Source organism: Zootermopsis nevadensis, unplaced genomic scaffold (genome assembly GCF_977971745.1).
Source record: "Zootermopsis nevadensis isolate Lab colony 2312 unplaced genomic scaffold, Znev_1.0 Znev_ptg000022l, whole genome shotgun sequence".
Classification (NCBI taxonomy): Eukaryota; Metazoa; Arthropoda; class Insecta; order Blattodea; family Termopsidae; genus Zootermopsis; species Zootermopsis nevadensis.
In genome coordinates this window covers 21388036-21413037 of record NW_028259154.1, presented here as the reverse complement: position 1 = coordinate 21413037, position 25002 = coordinate 21388036, and the positions used below count along the sequence as shown (strand labels likewise).

The 25002-nt window shown below is 39.7% G+C and overlaps 1 protein-coding gene across 5 annotated transcripts in view; it reads left to right on the top strand.

Moving 5' to 3' along the window:
• The window catches only part of lilli (AF4/FMR2 family member lilliputian), a 179281-nt gene that overhangs the window by 21424 nt on the left and 132855 nt on the right, over window positions 1-25002 (top strand). Inside the window, exons 1-2 of one of the 5 annotated variants that reach the window (XM_022063306.2) lie at window positions 2323-2506; window positions 3481-3657. The exons of 3 other annotated variants lie outside the window; for them this stretch is intronic. In XM_022063306.2, the coding sequence (XP_021918998.1) occupies window positions 3599-3657 (59 nt within the window). In that variant the 5' untranslated portion in view covers window positions 2323-2506; window positions 3481-3598. Of the gene's footprint in view, window positions 1-2322; window positions 3658-25002 lie in introns of those variants that run through there. One more of the 5 variants, XM_022063305.2, reaches the window with a different exon arrangement.

The following is a 25002-nucleotide window of genomic DNA, read 5'->3' as shown; positions in this document are numbered from 1 at the left end:
GTGACTACGCGTGACGTACTGTAACGGAGTGACGTGATGTGGCCATAAGTGCCGAAACGTGACAAATATTTTCAAAACGTTACCTAATGTAACAAACTAACCTAACCTAACTAAACATAACCTAAACTTACCTAACTTAACATACCCTAACTTAACCTAACCTAACCCGAACTAACGTAACCCAACCTATCCTAACCTAACCCAACATGTCGAAACTTAATTTAACCTATTGCAAAGTAGCCAAAATTAACCGAGCCTTACGTAACATAACTTAAGCGTGCCGAAGTGTGACTTAGTGACCACGTATGCCCAAGCGTGACCTGATTTGACCTTGTGACAAGGGATCACCAAATGTGTCGAAAGGTGACGAAGAATTACAAAGTGTGACCAAACATGACAAAGCGTGACTAGGTGTGACCTACTATAAAGGCGTGACTAGAGGTCACCATAAGTGTTAAAATACGACGAAGATTTGAAAAGTGTGTTTTGGCGTGTCCAAGCGTGACAACGCGTGACTAGGCGTTACGTACTGTAACGGCGTGACGAGTCGTACAGTTAATACGTCGGTGGTTTGTCTGTCTGAGTGTTATGATACGAGGCGTTATCAGTGACCAGAAAAGTGATTGCAAGGAACAGGTGTCATGTTGTTAACACATCACAGTCACAGGACAACAATTATCAGGCTCCTAAACTTCTACACTGATACAGACTGTACTGTCCGACGAAAACCCCTTCCTTCCTTCCTTCCTTCCTTCCTTCCTTCCTTCCTTCCTTCCTTCCTTCCTTCATTGAGTGGTCCGCGGACTGGGCACTCCCTACAAGGTCAGCGGCCATAATCGGTGTATCCAGTTCTAGTTCTTTCATCAACTTCAGTCGCTGCGACAACCCCACTTTGTACATCCATTTTAGTGTTTCGCTCCCATCTCCCAGTTGTCTTTTGATTGTTTCCTTATAACATCATATTTCTATTTTCCCGTCATCGCTTTCCTCGCGTTCTTTGTTAGTTGATGTCTTTTTGGTAAAAGTCCTACTACTTGGTCAGTCACATTTCATAATTAGTCACTTAAAGAGAGGTAGAATTTCTGTGAAAAGAGAGTTTAAATGGAAGACCCACCCCTTCTGCTACCCTAAAGTGGACTCGTCCATCAGTGGGTACAAAGGTTTGGTGCTTTATTGTTTCCTTGGATCATTCAGGGTAAGGTTAAAGAACTTTTTCCATCACTTCGACCGAAAATTCTCTACTGAACGTGTTGATGCAATTTTTAACACTGGAGGTCCCAAGTACGAATGTATTCGGGGAGACTGGCTGTCCTCAGGATTTTCGTGGTTTTCTTTAGTCCCTACAGGAAAATGCTGGGATAGTGTCTTAAAGTACGTCCTTCTTAATTCATTATTCATAATTATCCTGCCATTCGGAGATTGTCTATATAATTAATGCCGTTGATTCAGCGACATTAAATGTGTCAAGAAATAAACAATCCACAGATGCTGTTTGGGGTTCTCACGGCTGTGAAGGTGTCGATGTTGGTCTTCAGGGTTGTGACGTCTTGTTGGTAGATGCCAACATTTTGAAGAATCATACTGCCTCTGTCTTTTGGGTTGTAAATGGAGACAGTGTGTTCCTGCGAAACGTTGATCAAACGGCATAACAGCACAGAAGACATTTGAAAAAAACTCACTTTTTTTAAATTTGGTGCTAGATGAGTCTGGCCGCCGAGTCGGGGGCGTTCGCACGGTCCCGGAAAACGGAGTCGTGGCGTATAACCATTAGGCAGCAAATGCCTCTAACAAAATTTGGGATAGTGCAGTTCATTAATAAGAGACTGTGACTTGGCATTCCATTAGCAGTTTAGTCGACTCGAGACCGTGCATCAGTCACGGGAAAGTTAAGTGTAGTATTTGCTTATTTATTTATTTATTTGTGGTGTATGGAACGACTGTCAGTAGCTCAGACATGAAGAGTCGAATGATGACACTCTACAAGCATTTTACTGTAGGGACTGAGGAATGCCATGTAATTTCTCGAACATGATGGATATTCTGGTCGAGTCGAAACCAAGTTTCCATAATACGAGGTTGGAGACGTTCTGTGTTCAGCAAGTATTCTTTGGATTCCTTCTAATTTTGCCTGTGACGATTGAAATATGGTTGATGGTTTTAGTAAACGGTTAATGTTTTTTCAAAGCATGTTATTCACGCAGGTAGTGGCCACTAGTTAGGCTAGGTTGACTTGCTATCAAGGACACCAGCACTAGGCCTGCTACTATTACCACTACCAACCACTACAACCAGAGGCTGTTGCATTGCCTCTGCAACTCGGCTGGCAGCGGAGTCGAGTCAGTCACTCGACCAGGTAGTGTTGTGAGTTGAGTGTAGCGTAATCATTGTTTGTATTTACTGTTAAGTGTGTTATCTCTTTGTGACACGCAGCGAATTGACATATGGAAAACTTGGATGGGACGAATAGTTTTGTCCCTGGATTGACTGAATATCGTGTGACTGAGTGGTAATGTGAATTGTTTCTGCTGTAGGTCCGTGAAAGAGGTTAGGCGTATGTATTGTGATGCGAAAGTTTTCGTTCAATTAGGTTCACTATTTCTGCTTCACCTCTCACCCCAGTGCTTTGTTTATTATTTCCATTAATCGATTTGCTGTGATTTTGGTGGATGACAGCGTGATTTGACAGTTTCGGATGATTAATAATTTGTACCGTCAGAAAGGGATACAAACAACACAACATGCGTTTGGAACTGAATGTTGTGTGGTGGATAAATATTGTGTTTTTGGCTTCATGGTTGTGGAGTTGAAATAAATTGCATTAGGAGAAATTGTATTTTGTTTTTGACATTAATTACTGTGTATTTCGGAGCTAGAATTTATTGTGAGTATCGTTTGAGGATAATTGTCCCGAGTTTTCCCCTTATTTTGTACAATAAAGATAACATATAACAGTTACGGTGCAGATATTTTTGAAACTTTCGTGATATACTAAATATGGTGCAGATGTTTAATATCCAAGTACCTTCTGTGATGAATGGCTAATATATGCCACTCTTCGTTTAATGTGAAAAGAACATATTCATGTCTCCAAAAAGTGGTGGTTCTAATTAAATTGTGACTACGATTTTCATGTGTTATTTTTGTCGACCTTCTTCGAAAATGTAGAACAATCACGCTCGTAGCTTCGATAAAGCAAGTCGACTGCGTGCCATCACGTCAGTGTGCACGAATTTTTGTTTTGTTATCTCGGCAGAGTGTAACGTGATGAAAACGCCAACATGAAATGATGTGTGCCGAAAACAAAGTGATACATGTTTGTGCTTCTGTAGGTGTTACATTGCCTTGTTCAGTGAAGTTGTGGATTTACACAATATGAGATTATTGCCTGTGGTGATTAGTGTGATGGTGGGTATGTCCATCACCTGATGATGCCGCTGCTGCATTGGAGTCATTGTCGGTAATTCAGCCCTCTGTTAATAGATCAGTGCAGAATGATGCGATCACCTGGTGAATGGTGTAACGGCGTGCCTGAAGTGTGGTGATGATAATGATGTGTGTATTTATTAAACCCTGGATTTGATTGGATTACTCAAGAAAGATGATGGGCGGATATTACGACGGTCCAGCAAACCCACTTCTGAAAGGGACTTTGTCCAGGTAAGACGTTATTCCTGTGTATCATTTTATCAGAAGTCATTAGAAGACGGCTGTCATTAGCACTGTTACCTTGTTGATAACAAGGGAAATGTAGTCTTTATGATAACAACATGTTTTCTGATCCATTCACTACTCAATGCCACATACAGCTGAGCCGGTTTGTTCAGCATTAACGTGTCTGACGTGTATTTCCGATCTACGCGTATGAGAATCTCCTTCGCAGATTAAAAATTGTGGTTGAGAATGGTGATTTTATGTACTTACTACACGCGACAAAATAGTATGCTTACGGAAAAGTCTTACTGCACTGGGGGCATGTGTTTGTGCCTTAATGTACCGCTAAACGTCTTGAGAACTTGTGTTGTATTCATGCTTATTAGAGCCAAACGCGATGTAAATTAAATTGTACAAAACGAAAATAACCGAGGACCAAATTTGGGGCTCTTTGAATAGTGTAAAGATGTGTTAAATTGCCAGGGCTAAAATATTTGTTTTAACTTCGCCAGTGCAACTACAGACGTCTGTAAATATAATAATTAAATGAAAACATCGTGTGAACAACAGTGGTATAATTAATTAACTGCTCATAGTATTGTGCCAACCTTCAAAATAGGCTACAGACCACATATTTTCGAAGTCTTCCCATGTTCGACTAATCTTCAAATCGCATTCCAGGGTATGCGTTATGATATATTTAAGGGGGTGTTTCTGTCATGGAAGGTTATCTAGCGTCGAATGAGATGAGAATACGATAATGTACACTCAATTGGAAAATATTTTGAGAAGTTGTTGTGGCCTATTTCTAAGTAATATTCCTGTACAACCCCGGAATAATGAAGAAAAAATTTAAACGGCCACAGAATTCCAGCTGTGAACTTCCCGAATGATAGTCAACGCGTTACCGCTGAGCCGAATTTCTCGGTTTTAATATATGTTCTCATTTTACACACTGGGGTTCAGAAATTTAATAATTAATTACCCGCACATACGTAAAGTACATAAGATTCAGTCGCATGGTTGCCCGAATCAGTGGTCAAACGGATCTGAAGTCATGATAGAAAGCTGGCTAGTAAGCAGGTTCAAGAACTGGTTTTCCTTTGATTACTTGACCTTCCTATTGCACTTTTAAATACGTGCAATATGTAGATTGTCAGAATGGATTATGGCAAACCATTTAATACGATACTGACATTTTTATTTTTACCATGTCGTCTTAGGCCAAGTCGAAAAAGTGACTCCTGAAGTTTCTGCCGGTGATCTTGTGAGTTGTGAAACCTTGTAGTTGCTGTAAATCTTATAATAGTTTAGGAGAAATGTATATAACTTCCGTTTACGTTGTTGAACAAAGGTGATAAGTTTCGTCGAACCTTTGGAATTCCTACCACCTGGCAGATTAAACAGCGTTACAACCCAAAGACCACAACCGTGTCTGGCTGGTTGCAGCGTCTCCAAACTCCTTCGCTACCTGATTATGGCGTCTTTTGATATGGAAGCAGGCTCTCTACAAGATATGAATTATGAATTTTGGGTGATACCTGTTATTTAAAGTTGGTACTTCGCACACAAATACGTTAATTTTTATTTTTAGGCTTATCTTGGTAATCATATTAAATCTATAGTAGTTGGCCTTTCCTGAGCAAAACGTCGTTCATCCTTGTTGTTGAGAGGTTTCGAGTCCTGTGGAACTCGAAGGTCACTGTCATCCTAAGCCATTTAAATCCCGTTCACATCTTACCGTCGGGTTCTAGAATATCCACTTCAATGTCATCTTCCTATCTACGTCTGTCTCCGAAGTTGTATTTTTCCTTGCGGTTTTGAAACCTAGTTTGTATGCAACAATTTACAGCTTGGCTTATAAAGGAAGGTTCGTACACAACTTGTTCTGAGTGACTAAATCCATTGTGAAGGAGGAGTTAATCTGACATGCTTGTGTAAGGTGGATGACCTTCAAAACACGCACCTATAACCGTTATTTAAATATGTCTAATTAGAATCATCACTTCATTCAGCCAACGTGAATGACACGAGATATTATTTTGGTTGTCGAGACGAATTTAAAATATCTCTTTGTTTTATCTGACACATTTCGACATTATGGTGGTATTATGGGTTTTACTGGCCTGGAAATTCATTCTCAGCACATTTATCGTGATCAATTATTTGGTTATTCAACGACATTGTTTCAAACGCAGAGAATATATCTTTAGTGTGGGATAATACAGCAGATTACCTTTCACATAAATCCTTGTTACCGAGCACCAAGAATGTATTGAATGAGATGGGAATATTACAGCGTGTGATGATGTAGGGAACTATTTGAAAGAAGACGGGCAGACAAAAAATGTGGGTGTGTGTGTTTTTGTGACATTTGAGGATCCCACGGCTGTAAAGATGTTTTTCTGGGTTGTTACGCCGTATCGACTCGTAGGTAGGTACCAGCGTTTCGGAGAAATACATGTTTTCTTCTTCAGTATTATTTGAAAGTACCGTCCGGTATTCTTTTGGAGAACAGATGAAAACAATGAAAATAGTTCCGCCAAAATATACGGAAACTCCGCTGATATTCTGGTTACGGCCAGGGGAGGAAACTTTTGACTGTAGGAGCTGATAAACCTGACTTTTCCTTCACCTTAACTGCTGTGGATGCAAAGCCGATTTTCAGTCTCGTAATTTTTTATCTAGCTGAACATTGTACACAGCTCATAGTATGCCTCCAAGGAACGAAATGTAACTTGCGTAAACAATGTATTTTCAGTTAGAAGCACGAAGTGTTTATAAGCAATGGATTCAACTTGCAATTGTCATTAAAATCCGCATACGTCAGCGCAATGAATATTTCCACATTAAAGATCATCAGTCTGACGAAATGCTATGTCACGTAACACGCAAAGTAGAACAAACAGGAAGGCCAGAGTGAGAAAAACTAACATAATTAACGAGAACTGAGGAAAATAATAATTAAGATGTACACCAAAACGTAGAAACTTTCTCTGGCCTTCTTCATTTTATTGTACAACAGCTGTTTGGTCAACTCTTCCAAAAAGATGTGCGATGAACAACACTGTTAAAGCTTTGCACTATTGCAGGTTCCAATTTCGTCTAGGCTGAGGAAAAAATGTTTCTGTTCTCTGTCATTGCCAGTGAGCCTACTCACTGCAGTTTGCCAGACTGGTCACTTGCGTCACTCTTCCCCTCTTTGCCGCTAGCCTTCAGCTAGGCCGATAATCCTGGCAGATGATGAAATGTTACGGCAAAATCTGGAAAGGCGAGATTTGAGGTTCTCACATTGCCGAGTCTTCTGGGATGCTGCATCATGTAGTCTGGTAGATGTTGACCGACGTTTCAGAGGCGCTTATCGTCTCTGTCGTCAGGGTGATGATGATTATGAAGGGAACAAATTCCTCTGAAACGTCGGTGAACATGTACCAGACTACATGATGCAGCATCCAGAAGACTGTTATCTTTAAAATTAGAAAAGCCGTAAAATGCTCCGAGAGAGAGAGAGAGAGAGAGAGAGAAATTGAGGTGATTCCTTTTCTCCCTTTCACTTGACACTGGTATTCCATTCGTGGCGATTGAAGTTGTGTACAGTGTGTGGAATGCACTACAAGGAAAAGTCGGAAAGTAAGGGCAGTTTTCCTTTACCTCAAGTCATGTTGGCAGCACCGAAAATGTCTTTTTGAGTAGAGTGGTGATATTCTTACGTTTAACGTAGCTGCTCCGAGAATAGAATGCGTAAAAGAAGAATGATCTCTGATCCAATTTTTGTGGCTATAGCGTATGAAATCTAATGGAATTTATGGAAAAACAGTATTTCTTAAGTTAAGGCAACTGTGTTAACGAGAAGGAGGTTTATTTGTTGTATCTGTTGAAGTGGACAGATTGGGCTAGATGTGAGACTGTTGTATGAAACTCCAGTAGTACCTAATTGTCTGATGGTGACCAGGCCAAAGTACGTATAGAAAGTCGGCAACTTAAAAGTAACAGTAGATCGTCTTTATTACGGTCCGCTTGAACAGCTGGATAAAGCCGCATGAAAGTGGTTAAGAAGCTGTAATTGTACGATTTGTTATGGTATAGAATCCTTGTACAAGAAAAATTTTCACATAGACTTCATTCCGTTCTTTTAATATTACGACCGTGTTTGATGGTATTGATGTCAGGCTGTCTGGATACATTTTCAATGTCTCTCGAGGCCTTGTTGGATGTGACGTAAATGTGCTTGGTCTGTAGCGGGCTTGTTCGTTAAGCATTAATATTTATTATGATGTTGAAACAGTATTATTTCCATAAGTACTGAATAGGAACAAGCAACAACCTCCATGACACATAGTCCTCGAGTAGCTAATAGTCGCACAGTTAGTCAAGAAATTCCATGCCTTTCATCTGACCCAAAAATTGATTTCACAATATTCGGTCACTAGTCACTGTTCTGATTCAGGTAAATACAGTCCGCACTCTCATACCCTATCCTATAAGCGTGTGTTTGTACTTGGGTCTGTATGTGGCTTCTTAACTTCAGGATTTCACACTGAAATTCTATGTGCATTCCTCATATTTGCCAAGCGTGCTACGTGCCCCACCCATCGTATATTTTGTGTCATCACCTTAGAAGAATGTAGGTAACAATCGAATGTAATTAAACACTCCTAAATATTTTCAGTTATAGTTGTAGACTTTGTTGTTTAATTTATTCAAATTAGTCCTAGGTAAATTTGTGGAGAAGACTAGATACCATAATTCATAGAGGATAATATTAAAGTAAATATTAAAAACTGTTGTAGCCTTTCTATTCCATAAAAGACGGACAACTTCCTGACACGCTGAGTGAATATAAGTTTTTAAATAATGGCTCTGATCTTCGGGAATTAATTACTTTCTTAGTTTGGACTCTTAGTACGGGGGATTTATAGTCTGAAGTATATATCACAACGATATGCCATTTTCATTTTATGCATTTTTTAATGTAGGCTAAGTAATTAACGAAATAAGGAGCAAAATATTGTTGGCCTACACTACGCTGCGCGGGATGAGAATTTGGTTAGCTTTGCAAGAGTACTCTTTTCTACGCGGAATCAACGTCAATGCTGATAAAGTATGTAAAATTGTAATGAACCGTTCGGCAGTCTTAATTTGCACTTTGATGCTAATCAACAGCAGATGAGAGACAAGCAACATGGCATTTAGCTGCCAGCCATGATGATTACCTGACATCTCGCGGGGAGCTGAAGTGAGTGGATTCTTGTTGGCTACTAAATCAAACTTGTTGATGTGCCTGAAACGTTTGACTCTCCAGTAATGTTCATTTTTACAGCACGTTCTTTGCGGCCATTTTTATTCACCTCTTACATTAAAATATGTAGCTGTTATTTTACATTTCTTTCATGTCCTGAATGTTTAACCAAGAAAATAATTCCTATGTTATGTATGTATTCAGTATTAGAGTTGTATCAGTAACAAAATCGCAGATCATGAATTTGGAAAATATGTGTACGTCAGTTTCAGTTTTTGAGTACGATGCATTTATTCTCTTGACAGCGGTCAGGATCTCAGTACCTGTCTGATAGCCGATCGAGGCAGTAGGTGGGTGTCCTTGCCAGTACACTGACGTGCAGCGTGTTGGAAAGTTAACGGGCCCGCGGATAAATGTAGGTCTTACAGGAGTGTTAAAGCTAGCCTTACCTCCTGTGTGATAAGTAGCAGACAGGGCTTGACTGATGCGTGTAAGTGCAAGTCAACCTCCTTTCAAAGATGGATTTGCACAGTTACTCGCAAAGGAATTCACCAAAGTATTTTACAGCACAGTGAAATTGTCGCGACTTGTTAGGGTTGGACAGATCGCAATGATTCGTTCATCAAGTAAAAAATGAGCACTCTGTCATCTATTCAATGTCTCGGTTTTGTCACAGGTGACAGAACCAACTTCATGAAAATTTTGTTCTCCTTCTTACATTATACGCCCTTCCTCATATTTCTCGTTTAATTTTTTTTTTAAAAAATTAGAATGTGTAGAACACACTCAGCAGTTAAGTAGAACAAAGTACCGTAATGTGGCAACAGGTCTCTTACCGATCGAGGCGTGAATATTTTGGATGTGCGTTTTGGAAGTCAGAATTAAGAAGGTCTTTGGAAGTTCTGTGAACTTCGTTGTGGAGAATGGGTTGCTGATGTGTTAAAAAATATAGTAGTAGTGGCCTAATAACTATTTGCCTCATTATTAACATCCTAGTTTTTGAACAGCTGACAGTCAACTCTTCAAGAAACTCATTTCTGTCACGGAACGCGAAGAAATGCACTAGAATTTCTCGACGAACTTGAAGCTTGGCGTTATGGAACTGAACCTTTAGAATGGGAAATGGGAAGGGAACAAGAACTGCATACAAAATTTTTGTGAGAAAACCTCGTAGAAAGCTTTCATTTCGAAGGCTGAGAAAGATATGGGAGAATAACATTAAAATGTGTTAAGGAGTTGGATTGAGATGGTGAGACGTGAATGAACTGGTTGTGGATCGTGTCCAGTGTCCAGGTTCTCCTGCCTTAGTGATGAATCATTTGTATTAATCCGAAAAAAGTATAATTGTTTGGTTTAAAGTCGTTATGTCGTATTTTGTCATGCAGGTAAGACGTTTACATGATACGCCTACTTTTAAGGGGCGCTCTGAAAGCCTCTGTGATAAGAACATGTGGGCTGTCTTATTCTTCAGCTGTCGCAGATTACGTCAGTCTCGTCTGTATGAGAATTAACTTAACTGGAACTTTTACCCATTTCGTACAACTCTTTGAGCGGAGAATTGTTACTTGTATAGAACGTAATCAGAATAAGGAGAAATATATCCTTTTCAGAACAAAAATACGAAGGAACAGTTGACTATATTTCCTATCATTAAAGGCTACCCCCGCCTCCCCGCGCGTTTGCCACGAAAATTTCTCTGCCTTCAGTAGTACCAACATGATGCTCGTGTGAACTTCGATAAGCGACTGTCAAGTGTATCGTAATAGACTTTGGAAAAAGTGCAGCTTCCTGAGGAATTTTTTGTTGGTGTAAAAAAAACATGACTGCCGCGCGAAATATGGATTTACCTTTCCATTCGAAAGAAATAACTATTGAACCGTTGTTACTAGGTATGTTAAAATTGGTTGTGACGTCATAAAGATACAGGAAGATTTGGCATGAAAGATTTCTTCTATCAAATGTGGTAGTCCTAATCTTCACCAGATATCATTAATGTGATCAAATCAATGATAAGGAGATGGGCTGTGCATGGGGAAATGAGAACTGCATTTTTTCTTCTTTTGCTGGAATGTGTGAAGGGAAGGGACCACTCGGAATATCTAGGCATAGGTAGGAGCAGAATATGGAAATCGGGTTTTGGGGCGTGGACATGATTTTTATGACTTCGAATAGAGGCCATTTGTGAGTCCTTGTGAATACAGTAATGAACCTTTGTTTTATTAATGCAAAACGCGGGGAATTTGAACTAATGAGCTTCTGAAGAAGGATTGTGCTCAGTAGAGTTATGTAATTAGTTAATTTAAGGGTTACAAATATGGAAATACTTTTAGTAAATATCTGACAAATTTGCCGTATTGGGGTCGTGTTCTGTTCCTATTATCAAACTGTTTAAATTGAATAATTTTGAAGTAACTTATTGTACGCTATGACTATAATATGCGAAGTAGGTGTCTGTGTCTTACGCTTGTATTTATACCACTGGTCATGCTAATATAATACATGTATATCCCTGTCTTTGTGTAAATAATGTTATTGGTTTCAGTACATTATCTCGTGCAGCTGGTGACAGATTCCAGCGCACCTATTACAGATAACCCGCCCCTTCTAACCCCCCCCCCCCCCAACGCCGCTTCTTTCCTGCACATCACATGGTTGCATATTGATTCCTGGGGCTGCGTTTTATAACGGGAGGATTTTATTTTCATTTCGATTGGTTTAAGGGTGTTTCATGCAAACTGACTGTGGTTCTGCTTGTACCGACATCTTATAAACGGTTAGATTTATGGTTCGGTGAATATCTGCAACAACGAGGGTTGCCTTCCACATGTTTAATAATCGTAGCAACAGATGTTCCCTAAATAAGTGTAGCGATAGTACGTATTTCAATTGCTGAATTTAGTTCACCCAAAGTATCTTTCAGTTCGAAATATTTCTTTCTGAATAATTTTTCAATATCCATAAACTATTGCATTTGCGTCTACTTATGTGAGAGATGTACAGGATGCCCCACTTAACGTGGGACCCGTCATGACAGCATACATGCTTCCTGCCTCCATTATCAGACCTCATTACGCTTGTTATAGAGGAAGTAAACACTTCTGAAACGTCGGTCAGTGTCTACCAGACTTTTCGGGCGCAACATACCGGAAGATAGCCATCTTCAGATACTGGACTGTTCTTATCATCAAATTCTGGGGCTTAAAGCGAAAGATGTGACGTCATATGTATGTACTGCTGTGGTCCCGTATTTTGATTGGCTTCCGGATGTTTTCTGCAGCAAACTCTGAGGCTTCCCAGCAACGAAAGTGTGCATAAATAGACTACTTTGTGCATTATATGCTCAGTATGGTCTTTAGTAAACCACTAGGCACGACGGAAGGATGGATCGTGGAGAATGCGTATTATATTCTATATTTCTGCACTTGTTGAGAAGAGCTTAAGCCAGTACAAATTACGTTTCATTGAAGTAATTTAACTTAAGACGCTTTTGCCCTTGAATCGGGGATATATGCCTGAATATACAGTAATTCGAATTAGTGATATGCGATTGAATTGTGTAATTTGAATTATTTTGTAAGACATAGATATTCATGCAACTCACTTTGCATTCGCTGTATACATTTAAAGCAACATGGCTGGCTGTCAGACACTTTCACCATGTACGTTTTATAATATGGGATTTCTATTTCACCTCGCTGCTGTTGCTCTCCTGTCCCCCCCCCCCCCCCCTCCCTCAGTTCCCTTCTCTTTTGTGGCTTCAAATCGTTTCTGTGACGTCAGTGACAGCAACTGGCGAGTCCTGATGGGTGTTTACACTACATGTGCACTGTAATATCTCTTCTGGGTTCACACAAAGAGAAAACTGTTTGTCGTTCATATTTTGTCGTTGTTTTTGGAATTCGACTTTGAATTTTAGCATCACTCTTCCTTAAGCTTGTGATACAGGGCTAGATAGGCGTTCTCCTTGTCATAGAACACAGGTTTGTGAAGTAGGGTCTATCATTCTTTGATAGCTGTGGTTTATTTAAAGACGTCGTCAGTAACTTAAGACGATAGGATGATCAACAGATAATGAATTGGAAAGGATATAGAAGGAAGCGGCCGTGACCTAATTTAAGGGTCTTTTCCTCCATTTGCCGAGTTATCCGATGGATTTCGAGGTGAATAAGTGTCCTCGGACTCCATAGCGCAAGCATAAGTACTATGAATGGACTTTATAGTCTGTGTTAATATTGCATTTCCAAGTAATCTGCATAGACATGTCGGTTCGTTCGCTTTTCTGTTCATCACACAATTTCACTTCCTACACATTCCCACATGCATAATTTTCAGTTGCAATTGTTTTGTGCAGCTGGTCTTGGTTTTTAATAATACATAAAGATTTTGTTGCATCCAGTTATTATTTTGTGCTGCCCAGTGTCTGTCAGGTTATTGGCCATCAGAATCCACACTACTCTTTTGTCTATAAAATAATCAAAGAACGGTTCAGAACCACTGCTGTAGTAGAGGATTAAATTTCTCCTTCTTCTTCGTACAGCATTAGTTTGTAAATATTATATAATCCCCATTGTACTACAGCCTTTTACCTGAAGTCACTTTCATCTAATGCCGAATGCTTCGGATTACCCTTTTTGCACACTTTCCTTCTCGAAGGAAAGCAGGGGGCTTATGAAATTGCCATGTTGCTTGTACCAAATATTGTGGAGAGATTTTCTTTGATTTCCATAATCCCTCTAGGCATTCTTTGGTATAAGAACCAATTCTTTCCACATCCTTCCCAAGTCTTCATTCAGAAACGTTCCGTCGTTTTTTATTTGAATTTAATAACCTACACATTTGATACAAACTGCTCAGGATAGAAGATGGAGGCAGAAAGGTCCTAAGAAACCTTTACAACCATCTACATATATACACAGTGTCGCAAATCAAAAGATCACAGTCTAAACTTTCACCGCCTTGAACACATAAAATTTCAAACATTGGCTTAATTCACAAATCATAAGGGCAGGCTGCTGATGGTTTCACCAGAAGAAACTGAAAGTAATGTTTTCTTTCACATTCTCACATCAGGGAATAAATATATCGGTATTGGTCTTCTGTGTTGTAACTCCGTGTGGACATGTAGATAGATAGGTACCAACATTTCGGTGAAGCATACTGCCTTCTTCAGCCCTGAAGATGGAGGCAGTATGGACTTTGAATCTTTTTGCAAGTCCACAAGACGTTATATCCAAGAACACCATCATTGACAGAATGTTGGGTAATATAAGGAGCATTATGATTTTCTGTTCGCAAGCCGGAATTTTTTACTCGTTGTGAAGGGTTCTGAAAATAAACCGCGCTACTTCACATTTAAATGAAGAAACTTGACTTGTAACAAGGACGCAAGGCCTGTGTAGTACGGGTAATACAGGTGTTGGTCAGGCGGTAATTTGGTTGTCAGTGGGGCTCTGTGAGCACTGTGCCAAGGTCTCGCCGTCAAGGCGTGGAGGACACCGGGGGACTGCAGTGACGCAGACCCGCGTAACTATCGGCCAAGTAGGACAGAGTGGCAAGGCCAGTGTCAAACCCGGTAGTAACCCAAAAGCCAGTTATGGATCGAAGCAAGATGACGTGGTTTTAGAGTTGACGTTGTAGAATGTATGGTACTTCAAGGGCCGGTGAATTAGCGGACAGCAATTAAAATTGAGGCACATTTTTTAAAGCCTTTTCTAAGACGTTCCTCATAAGAATTCGTACACTAAATTAAATTTTAAAACTGTGTCATTATCAGCAGTACGGTTTAACAGTTTATCGCTGTCCGATATAAGTAATCAAGAACTTGAATATTTCTGTCTTCTGGGTTGTTGCGCTGTGTAGTCTTGTCGATGATGACGGAGGCAGTATTACCCGTGAAACGTTGGTAAACATCTACCAGACTAGACAGCGCAACAATCAGGAAGACAAATCTTTATACTCACCGCTGCGAAAACCTCAAATCTTACAATCAAGAATTTGTACATTTTTAAAAGATTCCGGTTTCGTGATCAGTGCAAGTATGGAGATGTTCAGTATTCTTCACAAAATTCGTTTCTGTCCCCTCGTCATCTCAAAAAAGTGGACTTTGTGAAATATTATGTTGCGTGAATTGGGGGGAGGCAAATTTAATTAATGGCCATTTTCAACCGAACGTGACTTCACATGGCACTGAAATCGAACATTGTAATTTTCCACAAAACAGTTGGCCAAAGAGTTACTTATATATGTCTCATTAATATGTAGTCTGCTGTTTGGAATACTTTCTGAACAGGCGTAGGTCCTATTTTGAACGAAATATGACAATTATAACTTACAACAGCGCTGTGTAGTTCTGTAATTTTAATTATTCTCTAAGATAGTTAACGCTGTTAGTAGCTCATATTATGTCTTTCGTGATCGAGAATCGGCCTGTACCTAACATAATTTATTGTGTCGGAAGTTTTTGGATGGGCAAAGAAATCCACGAAAACATCAGTCTGAATAGCCGATCTCCGGACAGAGATTCAAACGCGGGTGCTTCCGAGAACAAACTAGAAATGGCAACCACTCGAAGGCGAAGTTCGGTCTTGGTGGTTGTAGTATGTGACAGTTGTGTGTGATAGTCGTGTTCTGATATGTGGGCGTATATTTGTGGTCTAGTTTGAGAAGACAGAGGTTGTCCTCGGACTGTACAGTGTAGGCATATTACAGTGAGTAATATATAAAAATGCAGCACTGCGAATCTAGTGGCATGCATTAGTGAAAGCTGAAGGTATTTTTTGAGCATTAGTAGTTGTGATGATTATTGTTTGCATACTACACGAAGCAAATTCCATCATGTGAAGCTAATAGATGCTCAGGCTAGTCAGATACAGCTTCTTATGTTGAAAGCAGACATTCAGTTTTTAATCACAAGACGTCTCGACCGGTCCCTATCCTGAGATGGATGAATTCAGAGGCCCTGTGTAATACTGTGAGCAGCTGTTGGACCCCAAACCGGGGTCCAGCTCTTGGAGGCTGTTTGCGGTTGCCTATTGATATTCGCGGGTGCCCGTCTCATATTTGGAGGTCAGCTCCTTCAGCCGCAACCTAAGTACGCACTGTGTGTAATATTTACATATTTTTACCCTAAACAGTGGTGTGGAACGTGCAAATGCCTGTATTTTAATCGGTGACCATGGACTGTTGCATAATAGATTATTCCCAAAACATCGCGCACAACGAAGAGATAAACAGAATAGTGTGTGATAGTCAACAGTATGCAGTTTATAATTTGGATATACGATAAGCGCGATAAGACATACTTTTATTATATAAATGTTATGCAAACTACATAATTGACGTATGGATCAGTGTTGCGTTGTATTCATAACCACATGTAACTACAACCGGCAGTCTATCGTACATATAATCCGCATAAAATAGTCTGTAGAATGTAGTTAAATAGCCTTACCGCATAACCTGGTATGCAAAAGAGATATTCAACCGACTTTCACGCCATAAGAAGTGTGACACTGAAGGTGGTAGGACCTAGGACGGAAAACGCGTCAGACATTGTACGCCTAACTCGGTTGTATTTATCACATCTTGGCCTGTTCACGCTACAGGGATTGTTAAGGGGTGAACCCTCCAACCATGAAGATGCCTGCAGCATGTTCCTTCAAAACATTGATACACAACCAGAAGATTACACGTCAGTACAAGTTATAAGACCCTGACTTGCGTCTACGTGAAAAACTCAAATTCTGCAAAGTAAACATTGTACAGAAAAATGTTTTACTTTAGGTCAGTAGATCAGAAAATGTACTATGTTGTGCTATCACAACACAAAGTTTGTGTTTTCTGATAAAGTAGCCAGCCTGAACAGTTTGTATCAGAACAGCTGTGGTCCTGCTTAGGGTATGCAAACATTTTATTCGTTATTTTGCATTTATATTGTAACGAACTCCATTAAGTTATTTTTCGTTATTAAAAGTTCCAAGATGCTATTATCAGCATTACGATGCCCTGACATTCGGCTTCGGTATGTCGTCTTCTACATACATGGTAAGATAAAAATGTGCATTTTCGCATTTTTAAAGCTGTAGATTTATTTATTTTTTTCCTAATTCAGTTCTGATTCAGTTAGTTTAAATAGGATTATCTAATATCGACTTTCTTTTTTATGTTTCTTTGCAATTCTTATTCATTTGGAGTGGTTATCAAAATTAAGTCGTTCTGCAGTGTTATGAGCTCTTTGATTGGTCATCTGAATTAATAATGATAGTGAGAGCTTTAGCTTTAGATGTTAGCTTACATAAACATGAATGAGGAGATACTGATTTAGTAGGAGGGTGTTCTGGCTTATTTCGGGGTACTACCTCGGTATTATTCCGGAGAAACTGAGGGAAATTATTGTAGAGTTCAGTAAGGTTAGCAGAGAACTCGTTAGAGCTCTGTAGTAGTATAAACCACCCAAGTTCATTTCAGGTTGTTCTGTATTTCAGTTAAAGAGGGTGAGGTATTTCAGAAGTGCAATCCTACACATAAAACGATGTCCTTGTAATGCCAAAAACGCATTGCTTCTCATTCCACTCCACGGATTCGCTAAACTACTTCACACTTATGACTGGAAAGCTTTCTTGTAGTTTTTTCTCAAAGACTGTCGCCGAAATGCATAAAATAGGTTTCGTTGAGATGCTGCAAGGATGGGTCGTACGTAGATGTGGACGCGTTTAACGGATCATGTGAAAGAACAGGTTTCTTCCTGATGACCTTTCACTACCACGTGAATGACTGTACTTCTTCAGCAAACTAGGTTCTTTAGCGTGTGATTTAGACGCTTATTACCTTCCCCGCGAAACGTCATACGTCCTTGTGAAAAAGACGCATCTCCCGCCATGCCTCTAGCTTTGTCTGGGATGGCGGAACTCATGTTCGCTGAAGGAATGTCGGTATGATGGCGTTGGCCTACTTCCTTCTCTTATTTCTTTTTCTCTTTCACGTTTTGTCTTTCACCGAAGCGCAACCATCCGTGGTGCAACTACTGAAGACGGACCCTGGCGAAGATTCTATTCGCACATTGTTTTCAACTGCTTGAACGTTTTTGGCATGTATGTCACACATATTTCGAAATTATAGTGTTGAGAACGTTGACGTGTCACATGGATTCTTGGTAATTTCACTGTATGTCGCTACTAAGTAGCATGCCCTCTTGCTACATATTCGGGAGATCCCGGGTTCGACTCTCAGCCAAGAGGCCGGTTATGTGAGGTTCATCCATGTTTTTCCGAGTCCCCGCAGGGAATTCTTCCCAATTCTTTGTTTAAGCTCATTTCATTCGACACTATATAGGCATAACCTGAGATGTTGAGGAAACAGAAATTGAGAAACTTTTATCTTCCCGTAATGTAACAAACTAAATCTTACACCCATGCAGTAACACTCAAAATTAGGCTCTCGTCTGCTTGTTTGTTTTTAATTTTGTCCTGTCTTCTGTGACATGCTATCATTTAGTTTGTATCCACAGGAAGATTACTTTCATCTAGTAGTTTCTTGATTTTTTTTAACGATGTAGACCTATGTCCAGTTAAGTAATGGTCTTTGTCCCTTATGTTTGCAGCTTATATTCTCTCTCTCTCTCTCTCTTCCACTCTCTTAACACCCCACGTCTATATCACAGTCCCGTATATTACTACTGATTCGATCAATATTTCGTTCAAGGTGAATATGTACTCAATATTGTTGCTCCATAAAGTCTATACGTAATTCCATTTATCCGCGTTGTTGTCCATCTTTTATTATCAATATATTTCGTCATCTGGGCTTTAAGACAGGCCGCTCATGTATATATTAAATGAGCATCAAGGTCGAGCAGGTATGTAACATTGCATAAATAATACATTTGATAAAAACTTTATTTAGGATAACCACGTACGATATCAAGTTGAACGGGTCTGTGAACTTGCCAGGGTTATTCTGCATTCCAGTTGTGACTGGCACTCAAATTGTCCGTACATTACCTTTGACATTATACATATAAAGTAGTTAAGGAAGTCTTATTTCTTAAGATTTAAGAGAAGAAACTTACTCACGCTCAGGCCCTTAAACTTTAGCATATTTAATATGTACGTAAATCTGGCGTTGGTCTTTACTGTCTTTTGAGTAGTGATAATAATGTCATATTAAAATGTGATAGAATGTACGAAGGTAGAATTGCGGTTTGCAGCCCGATTTTTGTGGTCCGACTGTGTGAAAACTAGTGTAATTTACGGAACACTGACGATAATTTTGTTAGCCAGAGGAAGGGTTTCGAATGGACGGAAATATCCAGTCTCCAAGGATCTAACGTAGCGGTTATCGTTCCTGCTTATAATAATATTATTTGGGTTAAGGTTTTGAGGATGCCCACTGCCACACCTTTATGTGGTTTTCCGTAGTCGCTTAACATTCTCAGATAAGGGGCTTACCTTAAAGGAAGGAGGTATTAAGTAGATTTTTAATTATAGTTTGTCTGAACTTAGATCTTCAGAGGGTTAATAAGCCGAAGTATAGGATTTGAGACTTTCGCGGCGCGTGCAATCAATAAAATCTTCTCGGGTAATCAGCCGCGTCAACTGGTTACCGTAGTAAACCGACGTTTCGGTTACACAGGCGACTTCCGAGCATACAGTCACAACAGAACCCTGAAGATGGGGACAGAGTTTGTTCCAGAAACGTCGGTTTACTACGGTAACCAGTTAACGCGGTTGATTGCCCGAGAAGATTTTATTCATTAAGACGAAGTATGTTTACTATATTTGACGAAAATTATTAGAAAGATTGGCGAATTAGATACAAACTTTACACGTACCTTTGTAAGTAGTTCGTTGACAATGCTTTCAGGACAGAAATGTTTGTTATGAGAAATGGGACAGTGAAATGTTCTCATATATTGTCATCGTCTTCAGGCAATCATGAGATTAAGAAAGGCGTCGTTCGTGTTAAAAGTACGAGGGCGCGCTAATATTGCTGTCATGTTATACACAACCAAATACTGTTTTGCATGCAGTAATGGATTTTAACCAAGTTTAATAATACAAAAATCACGAATCTTTAAAAAAAAAATACTCAGGAGCGTTTTTGGATATTTTCATGTCCGGATTTTGTGGTCGATTGTGTAGATGTGGCGCCAAAACAAAATTTACGTAACTCCATATTACAGAGAAAGCTGTTACAGAGGCGAAGTTGCAGACTTGAAATCGGGTGATACTCAGTTCGAATCTCCGCCAAGTTACTTGGTAATCTGATTATCAGTTTATTGTGGTTTTCCTCAATCTCCAGACGACCGTCGGGGTAGTTCCAACAAATGAAGACCGAACACCTTTTCCATAAACCTTACATATTTTCCGTCTGATTCGACTCTATACATCGTCTTCGATTGGACAGCATGATTACATAACGTAAGATTAGAACAACCGAAGTACATTAGCAGCACCATTTGAAACACGTTTCTACAATAATCCGGAATTTCAAGGTTGCCCAGGTATGATTATAAATATGTGCGTCAAGCTGTAATACTTGACACATATGCCAAGGTTAGGAGTTTTTCAAGGAAAGAAATTTATACACACTAATTCGTTCATCGTTATGGAATACGCATGATAACAGCAATTTATAACTGATAAACTGGTGGCGGCATCAGTGGTTGTGGTGGTACAGATGGCGGTCTTGGTAGGTGTGGCAGAACTAATTCTGAGGACAGCACATTAGCCACCAAATCAGTGTTATACTGGGAACGACCCGTTCTTCAAGTGCATGAGCACTGCGGGTCCCAACTTTTCGTTGGCTTGATCTATAGACATTCGGTAGGACTCCTTGAACGAGGGATCGGCCCGTCGCAAGTCCTCTTACCTGTACACAGGACAGTACAACACAGAAAAACGCGGACAAACATCCATGGATTGAGTGGGAGTCGAACCCACGGTCCCAGCGACCGAGCGGCACAAGGCCCACGCCTTAGACCGCACGGCCACTTCGGACCCAAAACAGTGCTATATGCTAACTAAGTAGATGACTTAGGGAACCCGATGGTTCATCATCGAATTAACAAAAGCCATCTACCGGTCCATGTCCTGGGCCAGCAAAATCCAATCGCCTTACTAATCTCATCCTTGATTTAACCCCTCTCTCCATGCGAAGTTCATGTAACTTTGTCCATTCTTTTGTTACTTTCTATCTCTTAGGTTCAAATAATCTGTTCAGAATTTAGTTCTTAAAACCCCTCAGTCTATCGTAGGAGTCAGAGACCCATATTTAACGCCCGTGTGAAATCATTGGTACAATTGTAAACTTTGTGAACGTAATAATTTAAAAGGTGACAATTCAGGTTTTCGCTACGACGACAATGAATGTGTCTGTCTTGTGGAATGTTGTGTCGTGTAGTGTACATAGACGACACAGCGAAACTTGCAGAAGACAGGCATCTTAATCATTTGAACGTTTTAAGTACTGGGTTAATATGGAAGTACTTTTGTAGTTGTATCCTGTGAACGCGTTGGAACATTCATATGTAATAACGGAAGTGTTAATCAGGCTTTGTTCTGGAATGTAGTGAGAATGTCTTGGAATAAAGCTTGCTTCTAATTGCGTAGGTACAGTTGGTATTAGTTTAAATGTCTTCGCAACCTAGATTCGTTGTACAACTTTCATTTTTTTCGCCACTTTGCAGTGTTAGTAGTTAGCACAGTATATTTTCTGTGAGCATATGTTTGTACTTCAGTTTGTAACCAAGTATGAATAGCGTTTGGTGTTAGGGAGAGAATATTGTATATCTTTACCTTGATGTTCTTCAGTTCCCTCAGGAAATAGCGTATGATTGACAGATTTTGGCGAAAGATTGGTAATTGTTCGTAATGTAGTCTGGTATGAACTGATTTTTAAAATTTCAAGTTTCAGGACATGAGTGCATAAATACGAACAGTATCATATACTTTTCTGTATGCCCATATTAAAAGGAAATTTCCGAAAAATAGTACATTCCTCTTTGCATCTTGCAGAGGGGCGAACCTAGCGGTTAAGTGTTCATGTATGGCAGTAGCCCCCAAAATGAAGTTTACAAGGTTATATCAGTCGTATTATAGTCGTCGTTAAGTGTATTTTATTTGAACGAAGTGCATAAACCGGAAATATTATGAAGTGGCCCCTTTCTGTGTCCCCGATCTCACCATTTCTCATCTCTGAAGCATCTAGGCGCATTTATCCGAAAATTTATAAGCTATGTGAGAATGTCCACAGTGGTTTTCTATTCTCTGACTCCGTGAGGTCTTGTAGGTGGGTACCAACTTTTCGGAGTAACACGCCGCCTACATCTTTATGGATGACATTATTTTATACGCCCTCATGCATAATTTCTAATTAGTGATGTTTGATGTGAATGGTTTATGATCTCTGATTTTAATGTCACGTTAAGGCTTTAACGTTTATTGTAATTAAACTTTTTTAGCGGCGGGGTACCAGCACTCGGAACACACTCAGAAAATAATGAAAAATGTTAGACCAGTTCAGTGTTTTAAGGTAAGTGTTCTGAGAAACGTATACCTTTACACTTTTCAGTCTTTCATGTAGTCTACGTGTCAGTTTTCGAAATTATAAGATGGTCGGTTTTAGGTTATGGGTTGCGTTATTCTTGGTTATAACACCGTGTAGATGGTTACTTATGTGAAACCAGTCCACGTCTTCACCGCATTTTGAACCTTGTACCATATACTTTTTATGTTTGTGTTGAGCGTAATAATTGCTACCTTGCAAACTATTATTTCTTCTGCGTAAACCACTTTACTGTCAGTGAAGGGTTGTTTACGTCCTCGTTGCGTCAACAAGTAAGGATATGAGACGCTTAATGTGTTAACGCTTGAAAATGCAGTGCTACTTGTTTGTATGTTTGGTTTTCTTTATTTCTCATATTATCTCTTTCTTTCTTCTCTGTTTTATTTCTGAAATTGAAGCAGCTTTCGTTGTATTTGATTCAAGGTCTTGACATTGTATATAGTGATGAGTTCCGAAGAAGTGTGGTACGTTACTTAAATTGCCCCCTAAAAAGTAAAAGATTTTACATCGTTTATTTTGAAACATCGTCGGACGTGTATATATACGAAGTTGTGCCACAAAGCCAAGTTTGTGTGTCGCCTATCCCCTAAGTTGTGCTAAACTGCAGTAAAGAGTGTGCGACATTTGTCGTGTTACCATGTCACCTTTAGACGAGCACGTTCTAAGGAACAGGCAACTACGTAGCCAAGCAAACAGGCTTTGTCATTGCATAATGCTGCTGACCGAGTTCAAGTATTTATGAATATGTAAACAAATGGGTTGTCTCCTGTCTCTGTCTGTCTGTCTCTCTTTCTTTCAGTCTGTTCTCCTACGCATCCCTCAACTTCCACCATCCTGCAATTATTTCCCGTCCCCTTTTGTATGTTCCAAAGTTAATTTTCGTGTTTCGCATGGAGTCGGTCTTTATTTGCATATTGTGATCAAAGAGGTTTAGGTGGGAGTGGAAACTTCGTGTTCAGAAGACAGTTTCTGACAGTTCAGTGAATGCGCCCTTTCTGCATATAGTAGTTTCCCGAACTTTGCTACTCATACAGCCCCTTATTTCACAAATCAAAATATGCGATTCACCGTCTGCTTTTTACCCCAATAATAGATCCATTTTGTTACCCTTTCTTTCCTCTCAAGATAAACAATTATATGCAGTTATCACTCTTCGTTTCCTTTCAGAACGAAAGAAATGAAGCCATGCAGTTGTTTACATAAGGGATGTAACGTTGGGCATTTTGCTATGTTTATGAGGTTTTGCATTCAAATAATAATTTCGACTCTAGAATCTGCACCATTAGTTGCATTTTTCCGTCCAGCTCCATCGACCATTTGGTGCACCCACAGATGGCTGGCGAACCACAATTTGTGAGTCAGAGGATGTGACTTTGCTGTGTCCATATGCATTAACCTTGTAATCGTGTTAAACGACAGCATTGCAGTAATTACGGAATAATTTAAATAGAATACATTTATAGGAGGTCATTTAAATTAGTTACGCTGCATGCTGGTTTGCTATTTTGTATTTGTCGTACAAAATGCTTCGCAATAGGACTGAAAGATGTCACAGTTTCCGAAAGAATACATATGCGTATATGCGCATAGTTGAAGGATAACTTTAAAGACGCGCATCTGCTTTAATCCCGAGGGTGTTCATAATTTGCACTAGGGGTGTAAACTTCACCCCTATCTGGTAAATCTGATTTGTTAGCTATATATTGCCAGCGACTTTGGAAACAAGTGCTTTCTCAAAATATTTGACCTAAATACTAATTACACACTCATTGTTCGAAACATTTTGGCGCTATTTGTAGATTTTATTTTATGTTAGAGCCAAATATTTTTTTTTGAGTTGTATCAAAAGAAACGCTTGTGTGTCAGAAGTCTGTGAAATAAAATTTAAGATGCCCTAACGCTGGCACACAACTCGACCTTCTCGTATAGTTACATGACCTTCCGAATCCAGCACGAGGGTCCTTCCATATGTTTCGGCCCCAACACTTGATGGATTCGAATGGCATCTTGAATGCGAAATTTTCACCAAGAATTCCCGGGTTAATTTAGTGTTGCATCATATTCTTATGTGCGTTATAAGGACGCATGCTTATTTACGTCTGTTTCGTTAACTGTGCTAACGAGATGAGAAATGTGACATCTGAGGTTCTTACTGTGGTGAATATGTCCATGTACTCTTGTAGCTTGGTTATCAACGTTTCGGAAGAACAATTAATCTCCATCTTCATGGTTGAAAAACGATGTTTCCAATAAAGGTTACATAGATACGCTCTGTGATTTAAACTTTTAATACCGCACTTTTCCTAGATATTCTGTCCCGATTATTTTAATATTTCGCTTCGCGTGGTTGTGCATTCCATTTAATTGCAGTTTCCTCACTCAGAAACTAAAGCTGACCAGTCTTTTGTCGCCTGTATCGTCATTAAAATGTGACGACGTGCCAGGCGTCCGTCTGCGTGCCGATGGCGCTGCGCTTAGTAGGAGCACAACTTCATTCTCATAGCTTTCATGTTCTGTGAACGAGCCACCGACCGAACGACTGGTTTCCT